General features: G+C 42.5%; 1 protein-coding gene across 1 annotated transcript in view; it reads left to right on the top strand.

Annotated features, from left to right (window-relative positions):
- The window catches only part of IL17RD (interleukin 17 receptor D), an 89,888-nt gene extending 74,967 nt beyond the window's left edge, over window positions 1–14,921 (top strand). The window contains exons 6-13 of the mRNA XM_083156241.1: window positions 2,149–2,193; window positions 2,282–2,433; window positions 3,268–3,333; window positions 4,847–4,901; window positions 5,572–5,682; window positions 6,034–6,218; window positions 9,115–10,033; window positions 13,436–14,921. Of these exons, the coding sequence (XP_083012367.1) occupies window positions 2,149–2,193; window positions 2,282–2,433; window positions 3,268–3,333; window positions 4,847–4,901; window positions 5,572–5,682; window positions 6,034–6,218; window positions 9,115–10,033; window positions 13,436–13,542 (1,640 nt within the window). The 3' untranslated portion in view covers window positions 13,543–14,921. The remainder of the gene's footprint in view (window positions 1–2,148; window positions 2,194–2,281; window positions 2,434–3,267; window positions 3,334–4,846; window positions 4,902–5,571; window positions 5,683–6,033; window positions 6,219–9,114; window positions 10,034–13,435) is intronic.
- Window positions 14,922–15,536: the final 615 nt, after the last annotated feature.

The raw sequence follows: 15,536 nt of genomic DNA, 5'->3' as shown, positions 1-15,536 counted from the left end.
TTTTGAATACTGTGAGGGGTGCAGTTTTTGAAATGGTATCATTTATGGGGGTGTCTCACATACAAGTCCCTCAAAGTCACATCAGAACTGAACTGGTCCCTAAAAAAATCAGTGTTTGAAATTTTCTTGAAAATTTGAGAATTTGCTATTCATATTGTAAGCCTCCTAGTGTCCAAAAAAATTATAAGGAAGTTGAAATAATGATGGAAACATAAAATAGACATATGGTCTATGTTAGTTATTAACTATTTTGAGTGGTATGATTATTTGTCTCACAAGCAGAAAATTTAACATTTTGCAAATTGCAAAATTTTCCATTTTTTTACGACATTTTGGTATTTTTCACAAAAAAACACAGACTGTATCGACCCAAATTTACCACTAATTTGAAGTACAATGTGTCATGAAAAAACAATCTCAAAATCACTGGGATAAGTAAAAGCAAAAAAAAGTTATCCCCACTTAAGTGATGCATGTCAGATTTTAAAAAAAGGGCTCTGTCAGGAACGCAAAAACTGGCTCTGTCAGGAAGGGGTTAAAGTTGAATGCGCACAGGCAGGAAATAGTAGAAAACGGATGAATTTTTGATTAACATGGATTGGCGAGTAATTTCGCTGATCCACTCGTTTTCCAACTGTGATGATTTTTCAGACAGTCAAAGAATTGGCACTTTGGAACAGGAATATAAAGGTTTCTAATCATTTAGTGCATGAATTTGTTCTGGGCTTTGCATTATTTACAATTGCACATTTACAGGCACTGGTACACCACTGTTTGTTGGATTTGGTAAATGTAGTATTATGAGGTGTAAGTATTAATATTTGCAGTAAGTATAGCAACAGATATTTTCATTTTGATTGCAAATATCCCACTATGTACTAAGCCTGTATTCAAAAATCCCAGAAGAAACATCGGGTACGAAAGATGTGCGTTTTCCGCAATTTTCCCAGATGTTTTTTTCTGGGATATACAATGTGGTCACTCGGAAAATAAAAATAAATTTTGTCTGAAAACACACGGGTTCAGTGAAACCTCTGTGTTTTTACTAGAGACAACCCCCGTTTCCAACCAATTATGGGGCTATTCTTGAGGATTTTTATAGTTACGCCACTGGATCATGCATTTCATTCAAATCTATTTAGGAGAACAATGGCAAATTGGTACTTGTGTATTATCTGGGCACCCGATTTTATCATTTTATCATTGCATGCCACTACTTAAGGCATGCGATGCAATTTTTCATTGTAAAGACCAGACTTTTAATTGTATAGTCACCCATGCGTGATTTCATACCCCTACTATCCCACTACGCATGGAGTATATTTCATATAGTGTGGCGAGCACACTCGTGGGGCTCGCTGCGCTCGCCACGCTTTGGGCACTATATAAAATCAACTCCATGCGTAGTTGGATAGTGGGGGTATGAAATCACCCATGGGTGACTATACAATTCAAATTTGGGTCTTTACAATGAAAAATCGCATCGCATGAATTGTATGCCACCATATTGCATGCGATGCGATGCAATGAAAAAATCGGGCGCCCAGATATTACACAAGTACTGGCAAATCTACTAAATTCAGCGGGATTGAACAAAATAATTTATAGCCATATTTTTAAGGATAAAACCATGTTGGTTTTGCTAAACATAAAATGAAGTAGCCGCTTTCCCTTGCCGCAAATCGCCATGAAATCTTTTTTTATAAACTTGTTCTTTAGTACTTTCCACCATTGTGTAATTAAGGGGATTTCCGCATTACAAAGTGACTGAGTTGTTGTTGTTTTTTTTATCACAACCTATAGAAAAAAGTTAGTTAAAAAATAAGTGACCGCTGTTTGTCCTTTAACCCTTTAAGTGCTGAGTGAATTTGTCAAAATAGGTGTGAAAATTGCCAAACAAACTTATTTATTCATCATTATGACCTGTAATGTTACCTTATATAGGAAATCTAAATATTTTTTTGCACAACATTTTTTATTTGAATTTATATAACAAATGTGAGCGACGCTGGCATTTGTAGCGGATATTTTTGCACATCTCACAGAGATGTTCGCAATCAAAGGGTTAAATATTGCCAGTGTAGCCAATTACAGTTCTGACCAGTAGGATGTTCCCTCTTATACTGACCCTTTCCTTCTTTTTTGTAGCTTGCGAGACATTGCTGCAGCCAGACAACTTAACCTGCAGACCTTGTAAGTATTCCGCGCATCCCTCTGATGCTTCTACAGGCCCCGGGCTGCTAATCTAGAACCGCTTTAACCTGGTCCTTTTCCTCTGCAGACTGGAAACCAAAGAGCATTAATGTCACACAGCAAGGCGTCAACATGCAGGTGTCCTTTGACCACGCGCCACACAACTTTGGGTTTAACGCATATTACGTGAACTATCGGATGAAACACGACGCCTCATTTAAACAGAAGATCTGCAGACAGGTTCGTGTATATATCAGATTATAGTTTATTACAAAGCAATTTCCTCTTTGAAATGTTTCCTCTTTCTTTACGATATGTTTTTCTTTTCCACCCTTTGTGGCTGGAAGGGATAACCTAGCGGGCCTGTTCTGAAGCAGGGATACCACCTTCTCCACTGTGAGACAGTTAACCGGACACAGAGGAAGTTGCCTGAAGCGAATCAGGGTTCTGGGCTCTCAGCCACGGTCTTTCACTGCCGGAGTTCTCATCGCTGTCTTGTGTGTGTTGGATGTTGACGCTATTTGCACAGTTCTAATGCATGGCTAGGGCGCCTTCCAATTTTCGTCAGCAGCCCATGAAACTCCTGTGTTAGTCGATGAGGCGGGTCCTAGAGTGAGGAGCGTTGTATAGTTACTTTGGCTTAATTAGCCTAATAAAAGTACCAGGCGCTTTTCCCTTTAGACTTAAGGTGGCGCGCACATAGAGCGAACGATTCTCTTTTTATTGCTCGTAATTTGTTTAATGCAGCTTAAGTGTTCTTCACGTCTTCCTTCTCTGACCATCCTGAGCCAAGTGCTGCCGATCCAGTAGCCGAAACAAAGGAAGTTCTATCCTGATGGGCAGAAATTGCCACCAATCACAGACCTGTACTGTGCTGTGCCTTTATCTACCGGCGTATTCATTTTTTAGCTGAATCCTTAGTTTAAAGAATATAGAAGGATGAGAAATAAACCATATTTAGAGTCTGCAGCCTCAATATTGCTGTGTCTTTCACAAAAAAACTTATTTGGTGTAAATTTTATTTGATTTTCATGGCTTCTATCGGTGACATAAATCTCAATGATTTGTTTATAGGTCCAGAATTCAGACTACACAAACTGCCTTCTCCAGAACGTCTCTCCCGGGGATTATGTAATTGAGGTAAACAAATAACATACACATTTTATACTTTTGCTGTATTCAAACCTAAAATACAAGATTACAATTGGCTATAGGCCGTTATTCTAGTTGGCATGCGAGTCATCCAGAGCCCGCCCTGCGAATAGTGGTACGCCCGCCCTCCTTCGCATGTTGGGTTCGTTCGCCCAGCATGGGAATAGATGTTTTATATAAGCATCCATTCACATGCCAGTGGGAACCTCTCTCATCATTCGATGGTTGCCGACCATATGCGTGTAGAATTCCAGGGAATAGGGCGGGCAGCTGACATCCGGTTATGTCAGCTGTCCGCCCTCCGCACGTGCGTCACGAACGCATTAGTCTGTGTATGCCCAGCGTTTTCATGGGAACTGCACCCAACGCTCCTCTCCACCTCGCGCTCGAAAGGCAGGGAGCATACACTCGGTGAAAAGATTTTACGCCGAGTTTGCATGCTCCCAGAGTACACATGTGCAGAAATGCTGCTGTGCATGCGCAAAACATCGGTCCCGGTGCGAATTCGTGCCCGGCCGAATCAACCAGAATAAGGGCCATAGTGTAAGCAGCCATTGTACACCTTAAAGGTTGCACTGGGGGAGCAGAGATATGAAGCGTGTAAAAACCCTGATCCTGGTGGGAATTCCAGATCCTCAGACAAATTGCTGATCACTGTGGGCCGCTTATTATGGCATCTGGTCGGCAGAACAGCAGTGCGGGGCCATCGCCTCCACTGATGTATGGGCACCAGAATGTTATTCCCCTGTCATCACAAAGGCACAAAGAAGCCCAATTTGGCCACAAACGTCTATGGCCACATCCGCTTCAAACCGCTTGGTAATGTATATTCTGACTCCATGCATAGGCTTATCATGGTTGTCGAGTCACATTTTTAACCGAGATGAGTTTCTAGTAAATGAATAGGCTGCATTCCCGTGAATATATATTCAGGCCCCAAAATGGCCACCACCTGTACATAAATGGCAAATGAGAATACTGACTAGGACATATTCAATTGTGAAATATGAAATATCCTATTAAAATTTGTTCAAAGTCTGAGGTAATACACATTCGCTATTGTCAGGGGATGCAGTTAAAATCCCGGCGTTCAGAATCCCGACCGCCGAAATCCCGATACTTTCTCCCTCCGTGGGTGTCCACGACACCCCTGGAGGGAGAATAAATTAGCGTGCCGAGCGTAGCGAGGCACCGGGCCCGCTGCGTGGCGAGCGCAGCGAGCCCGCAAGGGGGGGTGATCCACGTCCTCCTCCTCCTCCTCCCCCCCCCCCCCTTGTCGGGATTTTGGCGGTCGGGATTTTGAACGCCAGGATTTCATACTGAATCCATTATCAGGTATATAGGTTAAATATAGCTGGGATAACAATAAACTTCCAATATAGATGCAAATGTGTAATGTGACTGAAAACTCACAGTACTGGCCAATCTAGTCAGTATCTCCATGAGACAGTACAACTACACCTACAAATAAATATTCCCTCCTTTCTCCTTATCTCTACAGCTTATTGATGACACGAACATAACGCGGCGCTCCATGCACTACTCCCTAAGACCAGGCAAGTATTTGGGAACAGCAGGGATCACGCCTTCATAGCGATGGCATACTATGACCGTATAATGGTTGTAAGTGTGACTGTGTAATGGTTGCTTAACTTAACCTAGAAAATAAAACTTCTCTAAAATTATTTATGAGAAACGTGATAATTATACGCTGTCGAGTTTTCATTAATTGTACAATATCATCCTTTGCTGGCTGGCGGCTGCCATGGTGATCTCTGATGAAAGTTGTATAATATGATGGAAATAATATGATGGAAATGTGTGGCTCTGTCTGAATGACTACTGTTTGTGATTTATAAATGGAGGTGTTAAAAAGTCTGATACGGTGCTACTTATACTGCATTTTACTTCCTGTTCTTAGGTTTTTGGCATGGCCAAACTATGACCCTCCAGCTGTTGTGACACTACAAGTCCCATCATGCCTTGCCACAGTTTTGCTATTAGGGTATGCTAAAACTATGGCAAGGCATGCTGGGATATGTAATTTCACAACAGCTAGAGGGCCGCAGTTTGGCCATGCCTGGTATTGGCTTTCACAGAAAAATGGCAGCAAGCAGCAGCCAATTTTTTTGAAAGATTTTCTGATTTAGTCAGGATTGCTTACCCCTGAATTACACCTTAATAGTTTGTGTCAGGTGTGTAACCCGGTCTCTCTCCCCCTGGCAGTGATTTCTCCTTGGGCAGGACCAATTCGCGCTATTGCCATCACCGTTCCTTTGGTTATCATATCCGCGTTTGCCACTCTGTTCACCGTAATGTGCCGGAAAAAACAGCAAGGTAAGTTTGGTAAAAAAGTATAGAAGGTATTTATTAAGAAAAATGCTATACTGTTCACCAAGCTTGTAGTATGCAGAATGTGTGCTCAGCCTTCACGTTGTTTAGTGTTTTTCTTGGTACAAAACTGTTTTTTTTTATTATTATTTTTTTTTGGGGGGGGGGGGGGGGGCTGGTGTATGTGTGTGGGGGGCGGTGTTGTTTGCCTTTATTAACTTGATCATTGTTTTTACTTTTTCTTTTTTTACTTTTTGTGATGACCATACATAATCCAAATTCTTAATTTTAAAGATTGAGAAAACATTTGCTAGATCCCCAACTTGTCATCACTGACTGCAAATTCTCATCCTGTAGAAAACATCTATTCCCACCTAGATGAGGAGAGCTCAGAGTCCTCCACATACGCTGGAAGCATCCATGTCGAACGGCCTAGGCCACGCCCAAAAGTGTTTATTTGCTACTCCACCAAAGACTGCCAGAAGCACATCAACGTGATCCAGTGCTTTGCCTATTTCCTGCAGGATTTCTGTGGATGTGAAGTAAGTAATCAATCAATTCCAGTGTAAACATACATTCGTGGGAGTGCAGCTTATATATTTACTGGGAACTAGAACCGTCACTGGAGGCACCAGGAAATCTGTGATGGCCTATTGCTGCCTATATCGGGAACTGAGCAGATCTTCACTTGTATTCAAAGTAGGGTGCACTTCTCCTATGCATCTGCTGGTGTACGTAGCCATATATTTACATTGCCCCTTGGTCTAAGAGGTTTATGTGAAGTCAGATGGATCTCGGTGTTCGATAACCCATTACCTTAACCACAACTACGCCTACACCCCCTCAGGTCACTTAGTATACACGCCACCTCTCTGATCCCACCTAGTTGCACATGTGTAAAAATTGCTTTTAAAATAGACTTGCGTGCATCTCTGAATGGGCCCCATTGTGTTTAAGATTCTGTGGTATATATAATTTGCCCACTAAATAACCTACTATATAGTGGGATGAGGGACATTGAAGAAAAAATATACGGGGGGAAATTTAGTAGGATGAGAGATTCAGAAAGTGAGAGAAATCTCGTTTTTTTTTTTTTTTTTTTTAAGCGGCAATCATTTACACTGCAAAACCAGTTTGATTTTGCAGTGTAAATGATTGCCGCTTTAAAAAAACGAGATTTCTTACCAAATCTCTCACTTTCTGCATCTCTCATCCTATTAAATTTCACCCATTGGGTTCCTTATTAAGGAGTCTTAATAAATGGTTCGTTGATTTTCGTGTGTTACTAAAAATGGCATATATTTACTAAACTTTGATAAGTCAGCAATTGTCTGCATTTTACCTGAAGAATTTAAAATGGCAATGTTATTTGCCAGGCGTATTTTTACATTTAAGAAGATTGACTATTTACATTTTGTGGGCAAAATGCCTCACACCTGGTGGCTTGGAAAAAGCATCTAAAATTAGAGGAGCACTCTACAGGATACGCATAGTATAGAGCAGTGAGTTGCCATTAGATTGTGAGAGGCTGATTGAACAGCCAATTTAATATGGCATTATAAATACTGTAGATGGAGGTATATTATACCAATAAATGCATATGACAACATAACCCGGCGGTGAACCGCTTTAATAACGGGTAAATAATAGGGGTGCCTCACTATATAAGAGGACACGGCACATAAACATTACATATATGAAAAAAATCTAGAAATTCTGACTCTTTAGGCTGATGGCTGTTTATCAAATAACATCATCCCAGCGGTGATCCGCTTATTACATGGGTGATAAGTCTATTTCTGGATTCACAATAATAGCATCAGACCTTGAGTTTGACTGAGTGCCCCATCCTTTCAATTAGAGATCCGGCGGATAAACCGCTTAATGACGGATATCATACGTCTTACATTAGAGTGACACCCCTATGAACACACTACGCCTGTAATAGAAATACCAGACGCAGGCAGCATATGATTTGGGGGTACTTATGTAATATCTGGACTCCCGTTTTTCTTATGAGACCGCGTCCCCTCGCGGGGCTCGCTGCGCTCACCACGCTTCGGGCACGGTGGCTCGCTGCGCTCGCCACACTATATAAAATCAACTCCATGCGTAGTTGGATAGTAGGGGTATGAAAAAATGGGGTGCATTTAACATGGGAGTCCAGATAATACATAAGTACCGATTTGGGTTATTCATGCTTTCTATCTGGATCCTTGGAGCAAGCACTCCTCACTGAAAACGACCAGACTGACCATACCCTAACACATTAGTAAATGCTAGAACTTCATGAGGAACTCTTAGCCAATACACTGAGGTGAACCTGAAAGGCTATCTGTACTACTGGACCTTTAGGAACAAGAAGTCTTCTTTGAATATGAAAAATTATGTCCAGAGGATAAAATAAGCCTGTCTGACACAGATTGTCATACATTCCATGTTATAGGAAATCTTTTCCATTAAAAATACAGAGCATTAAACGAGTGAGATCTATGGTATAGCACCATTGAGTGAGAAATACTAAAACCATAAGACTCACACACACACACATAAATATTCCTCTCTTTCTCATTTTAAATAATATCACATATATTTTCCTTTCTTTATTCACAATCTTTCTTTTAAATATTTCACCATAACAAGGATATCAGGTCTCTCTTCTATACGAGACTTTTTATGAGAATAACAATAAAAGTTAATTTTTATATAATAAAATGTTTTGGTCCTTAGTGCATCCATGAGAATACTTATTTTCTTTGTGGGTGTTTATGTCTGTACTTAAGTAGTGGGTAGCACCCTTCAGACCTTGTGTGGGGAAGAAATTTTCTCCCCCATTTGGAAAACTTCTGGGGGAAAAGGACCACTTGTAAAAAGAATACTGGTGCGGGAATTTTTCTCTTTGTATGTTCCGACACTGCAAAACCAGTTTGATTTTGCAGTGTAAATGATTGCCGCTTTAAAAAACGAGATTTCTAACCAAATCTCTCACTTTCTGCATCTCTCATCCTATTAAATTTCACCCATTGTGTTCCTTATTAAGGAGTCTTTACATTGTCGTTTTTAATAAATGGTTCGTTGATTTTCGTGTGTTACTAAAAATGGCATATATTTACTAAACTTTGATAAGTCAGCAATTGTCTGCATTTTACCTGAAGAATTTAAAATGGCAATGTTATTTGCCAGGCGTATTTTTACATTTAAGAAGATTGACTATTTACATTTTGTGGGCAAAATGCCTCACACCTGGTGGCTTGGAAAAGCTGCGGTTTAGTACATATACCCTATACATTAGTATGCAATGGTCTTGTCTAAAATCAATGTTGGTTCTGATAACTACTGTATGCAGTTTTCCCTGATCCCTGTAAATGCATTGAATCTACACCCCAGTTATCTGCTATATGCAAACGTACTCTGAACCTTTTGAATCTTCTTTTGAAGGTTTCTCTGGATTTGTGGGAAAACTTGAAGATTTGCAAAGAGGGGCAGCGGGAGTGGCTGAAACAGAAGATGAAAGACTCCCATTACATCATTGTCGTGTGCTCCAAGGGGTTGAAGTATTTTGTAGACAAGAAGAAGAGAAAGCATAAGGGATCCAGCATTGAGTCGGGGAAAGGAGAGATCTTTACAAGTGCCATGTCCATGATCACAGAGAAACTAAGCAAAGCCAATGACAGCACAGAGGATCTCAGCAAGTTCATCACGGTTTACTTTGATTACTCCAGTGAAAATGACATCCCTGGGGTTCTAGATGCGACTAAGAAATACAAACTCATGGATCACCTCCCCCAGCTCTACTATCACCTGTACTCCAAGGAGCTTAGCCTGCAGGACCACGATCAGTATCCAACCAACATCAGCAAGCGCAATTATTTCCGGAGCAAAGCCGGGCGCTCTCTGTATGTCGCCATTTGCAACATGCACCAGTATATTGACCAGGAGCCAGACTGGTTCGAGAAGGAACATGTTCTGTCCCATTCTCCAACTCTGCACTACCAGGAACCTGTGATGGAAAAGTTTGACTCCGGGTTGGTTTTAAATGATGTCACAGGGAAACAGGTGACGGATCATGATGCCACTGTGAAAGCAGATGTGGTGGCCTCTGCGGACTGTCATTTACCTACTCAGAACAGTGACACTGGGGATGAGATGGAAGTGCCTATCACAGAGTGTTGTGTACTCCCACCAGTGCTGCATTCTGTGAAGGTGGTCAATCAGGCAGACATGCCTCGGGACTCTGGAATATATGACTCTTCTGTTCCATCTTCTGAGCTGTCATTACCTTTAATGGATGGACTATTAGCGGACCAAGTAGAGACTTCATCTATTGCCGAGAGTGTCTCTTCGTCCTCGGGTCTAGGTATGGCACGCTGATTGTTCTGTCTATAGAAAGGTTGTTTGGCATAGATTCCCTCTTAAGAAGAATACTTCAGATCAGCTCAGTTAGTAATTGATTCTCTTGGCTTCCTGTGATGAGACCAATAAGAGACACCCTGTTGGTGACTGCAGTGGTAACCAATACAAGGGTGTGGATGGAAAGGTACAGTGTGTAGGCCGACATTGACAAAATATCATCATGGAAATTCTACATTAAAAAAAGGTTGACGCCTGAAAGGTCGACATGGGTTTTACAATTTTGTTTTATCAATGTTGCTATCTATTGACATAGACCCCCAATTAGTGTAGCATGTACTCTTACATGGCCAATTGTAGTATACATGGATGTAGGGTGCCAATCCCGGGATTTGGGATTGAAAAATGCTCAAGGATTGGCATTCCTGATTTAAAAAAAAAACACCCCCAGCCCCCCAAAACGGCCGCGCTGGGAGCGGAGCGGGAGGCAGAGGTGTGCGGCTTAGCCTGACTGACATTGAAAGCGTGCGGTCACTGGTCTGGTGTGCGGACAGGAGTGACATGGCCGGACGTGGAAGTGGGCGGACGGGAGTGAAGCGGCCTGCGCAGTGTGATTGCGCAGCGTGACAGTCAGCAGAGCCGCAGGCCGGGCATTGGGATTAGCCGGACAGCGTTTGGGTGCTCAGACGCTGCCCGACATTGCGCAGTCTAATACCGAAATCCCGGGATTTAAATCCTGGCAGTTTTTCGGCCAAATCCCGGGATCCCCCTGATCCTGGGATTGGCCACCCACAGAAAGAAAAAATTATACAAAACTCATGTTGACCTTTTCATGTCAGCCTTTTGTCTGTTGACCTTTTGCAGGTCAAGCTTTAATTTCCAATGTCGACCTTGTAACTGTCGACCATTCCAGGTCGACCTAGACACTGTTACCCTATGATTCACACCCATCAAAGGCAAGTGTCCTACTTTTGACAATTGTTTTTCACCAACTTCAAGCGACACCGGGATTAGATATTTGTGCAAACGTCTCATTTCACTTTTATCTAAAGATGGTTTTTCAATTGAAACCACTCGCCCAATAAAATGAATGATTTTGTATGTCAGCGCTGTGCAATAAAAACACCACAGAACCCAATGTCAGTGTAAAATGAGAGAACACAACTGGGCAATGGCCCTTATTCAGATCGCTTCGCTCAGATGCAGATTCGGGCAGCGTACCGATGTTGTGCATATACGCATGCGCTGAACCATTTTGCGTATGTCTGTACGCATGGAGCGTGTGAACTCTGCCAGCAGTACGCTCGCTAAGTGTTCGCTTCTGGCTTACCAAGCAGGGGGTGAAGAGGGGCGTTGCGGCCTGATCAGGGTCATTACCATATGCTCATGCCCTGCGTTTCATGGGCGTTCCCATGAAAATGCAGGGCGTGCGTGTGAAAATGCAGTCGTGACGTGCGTGCGGGTGGGGGTGGACAGCTGACTTAACCGGATGTCACCTGCCCATCCATATCCCTGCTTTTCTTCGCTCACATGTACGAGTGGTCTAGCGCTTTCCACATCTGGGTGTGGTCGGGAAAAGCAGGTGTGTACCAAGGCATTTTTAGGCTGAGTCTCTGATGTCAGCGCCGACCACTTCCAGCCGCTGTCAATCGCAGAATAGTTGAAAGCCTCAGAATCTGCACAGACGGCAGGTACTGTTCAATGCTTTTCAAAGTTCTGATAATTGCGAATGGATCTGTGTATGATTTGCAGTTAGTGATTTATTCGCAATTCCTTCAGGAATTTGCATGAGGCGTTTCTTATTCCTGTCTTTGTGGCGGCTTTCTCCTCGCAGTCTGCTGCAAATTTCCCGATTAGCCATCTATCCCGAATTAGGCCCAATATTCCCTGATGAGGCTGAGTATTGAATGCCCATAGTGGTGAACTCAATCAGATTCTACCTATCATTTTCTAGGGTGCTGTAGCGACATGTTAGCTGCAATCTGATTGGACACTGGGCAAAATAACTACTTTTCAGTTTTTGACACTTCAGTAAATCTACCATATAGTCTTTTTAATTTCAACCTGATTGACACTTGTAGCAATAAAGTATTTGTACCCAGCTGTGACATCAGGTATGCCAAAGCAGGCTCCCCTGTCGCCCACGCTGAAAAGGTGCCTATCTTCATGGGAGGGGGCATGGCCTTGCAGCGCTCCCCAGTTATCAGCACTCTGGAGGCATGTCCAGTGACTCTCCCTGCACTGCCAGCTCATCCTCAGTGACAGGGGCCAGGCGCTGCAGGAAAAATGTCATGGTGCTGCAGTCTGCTCCCGATCACCGAGGAGGAACCAGCGCCCTCTAGTGGCACCTATGCTCTCTGCAGACCCAGAAGCATCTATTCTGTAAATGATGCATTAGGGTTGTACATAGTGTGTGTTAATACCATTGACTGATTAATGTACCATACATGTTATTTAGAGGTCTTACATTACATGAAGGTTTGTTTTGTTTCCCTGTCACGAATCAAGCCCATCGTTTAATGACCTATCGTTATTTTGCTGCAGCGTCCTTCATAGCTTGCGGAGCCTGTTTTATAACCTGGTGTGCATCTCAAAACTTACTGTATAGGGCTGATGATCCGAACGCAAGTTGGCCATAATTGCACCACATTACGTGCTTGAGCTGTAGATAAAAGTTCATATGGAGAGTTGTAGGATCTGTGTGACCAGACTTCCGCTATCCAGGCGGTTTTCACTTTAGCCGTCATGGCTATCGGTGCTTACTGGTAGCAGCCTTACCTTTTGTGCAAGAGCTGTCTGAAAATAACACAATCTTACAGTCCTGCCAACACGCCCCAGCTACCAGCTACGCTTGGCCTAGGTGCCCCTTCAGCTGCAAGTGAAAAGGCGACAGAGTGCGAGAACTCTGTCCTGTCTCCCCCCTCCCATTGCTGCGTATGTTAGGTTCCAGAGCATTTGCAGTCTGCAAAAGTGACATGTATTTCTCTCTGCCCCTATGTCATTGCTTTACATTGCGCCTGTCACCTATCCAATGCTGCTCTATCTGTCAGCATTGAAGGCGGATTTCAACAAAACAGGTCCAACTTTAAAACAAGTCAGATCTGTTTTTTCAGAAATGCATGTGGATTGTCAACTTCATGGCGGTTTCTCGACAATCCAGGGCTGTATTCTCCGACACACCCTCTTTTTGCTACTCAGGTGGAAAATTGAAATTCACCCGTCATGTCTGTTGCGCTGGGCGGAAACGGGCCAGGATTCCAACTGTCGCAACGTTCCGACAGTCGGAATCTAAGATTGAATACCTCCCCCCCTGAGTCTGCAGAAAAGGCTATAGGTCTCCTAGTCCCCATCCAGACCTGTATATAGAGCATTTCTGGGACCTCTTTTAATCATTTGTTTTCCTTTGCAGGGGAGGAGGAGCTGACGGTGCCAAAATCTGTCGTGTACAGTGTGTGCAAAGCTGATCTTCACTGCCACATTCATCCAGATGAACTTCAAACAATTGCACCTTTGTAGTTTATTGGTTAACCCATTCTGTGCCAAAGGACGGGCTAGCCCCACTGGCAGTGAAGGAGTTAATATGCATTGCCACTTTAACAAACAGGTTTTGTGAATAGTCACCTGATCACTGCGGACCCTGAACCTACTTGAATAAATGAAAGACCTTTAGAACTTTTCCCCACCCCTCCATCCCATCCGTCTCTGGGACTTCTGGGCCAGTGAACATGGGAAAAACTAATAAATAACGTTATGGCAGGATGTTAGGTGTTTTATAGATGAATCCAGGGGCAAACGTTGGATCCCGATTTGGTAACATTTGTGGACAGTTATTTTACGTCAAATACTTCCAGGTCCTAAATTCTTCAGCCTCTTGGGTTTGAAAATGATCTGTAAACCATAATTAAAAAGATATAAAATCGAAGCATATTGTGGTCGGCGGGAAGAGAAACCTTAGTCATGGTGACCATTAATGGACAAATTGACCTAAGCCATATGGTGTATTACATGTTGTGTACCTGAGCATAACCATCCCTTGGAGTCATGGTATGTGAGACACTGATGATTCTGGTTCTAGACTAGATGGGGGTTGTAGTCTGTCTTATTCCCACCTTACACATGAAACCAAACCAGGTGCCAGGAAATAAAAAACTAAAAATTGGACATGTAAATTGGAAAGTCCTTTTTCATTTTATCCAAACTGCAATGAGCCTGTTTATTAATATGTGCTGGACCACACCAACGTTGGGTTCGCTGGCCACAAAGGACTGGTCCTAACTGAACAAAGCGATCATACTGCCGTTTGGTGAAACACGTGTATGGTCAACATGACTAGTCTAGCCCAAAGTGGCATTTTCCTGACTCCATCTGTAAGCATACATACAGTATAACTGATTCGGTAACATTCTAATATAGGGTTCAACTGTCGTGTGTATGTTCACGGCATGATCGTCATATGGGATGCTATGGTCTTTTGTGCACATAGCACTTTTTTTAATTTTTTTTATTAAGTAAGGACCCCAGGTGTGGCTGCCACAGCCTCAAGAACCTCTGTTTGTTGTACTTGCTGTTGCATACAGTTTAGCGTTATACAAATGCCTATGCATAATCCTACATTTTATTTCAAACCCATTTAATAAGGTATCTTGATCGAAGCAAACCGGAAGCATTGACTGAAAAAAAACTGAGACCTCCGTGGTAAAAATAGGTTATTACTGTTTTTTCCACAGGCATTTTTGTTTTAAACCCGATAGCATTGTTCTCCTAATAGTTTGACTGTAAGTGGGAAATTTCAAAATAAAGTATTAACCAATCAGCTTCTGCCAGTTTTACAGACTGTGGGGGTTATTCTGATTGACTCGGACAGGCACAATCACTCTCTAATGGACAAAACCATATGCACTGTAGGTTGGGCTGATGTAACATGTGCAGAGAGAGTTAGATTTGGGTGTTTTATTGTTTCTGGTCGGGGTAAATACTGGCTGCTTTATTTTTGCACTGTAATTTAGATATCAGTTTGAAGTATACCCCCCACCCATAGCTAACTCTCTCTGCACCTGTTACATCAGCCCCATCTGTTGTGCATCATGGTTTTGTCCATTACAGAGTGATTGTGCCTTTCCGAGTGAATCCGAATAACCCCCTGTGTTTGAAACAAATGACCAGAGCGGATTTGCTGCTTTATCTCTCCAAGCTTTTATCAATCTCCCCTTATATTTCTTAGGTACATACATTTCTATTAAATTACATATACAGCGGAGGTAATAAAGTTCGCCAGAGGTGGGGGATGCTGGACAAGCCCTGTTTTTTTGTTTTTGTTTTGTTTTTAAAGTGGCCATCATTTACAAGGCAAAACCATGCCTTGTAAAAAAAATTTGCTTTAAAATAAATATCAACGTTCTGATGGCATTCCGCACCTTCGATGGACTGTATTACATCCTGTCAATAATATGGTACTCTGGAAGTCTGCAACCTGTGCTCCACCAGGGCCAGATGTACTAAGCTTGAAAAGT

Source organism: Crinia signifera, chromosome 8 (assembly GCF_055691185.1).
Source record: "Crinia signifera chromosome 8, ASM5569118v1, whole genome shotgun sequence".
Classification (NCBI taxonomy): domain Eukaryota; kingdom Metazoa; phylum Chordata; class Amphibia; order Anura; family Myobatrachidae; genus Crinia; species Crinia signifera.
Note: the sequence above shows the minus strand (reverse complement) of the source record. Positions and strands in the feature narration are given on the sequence as shown.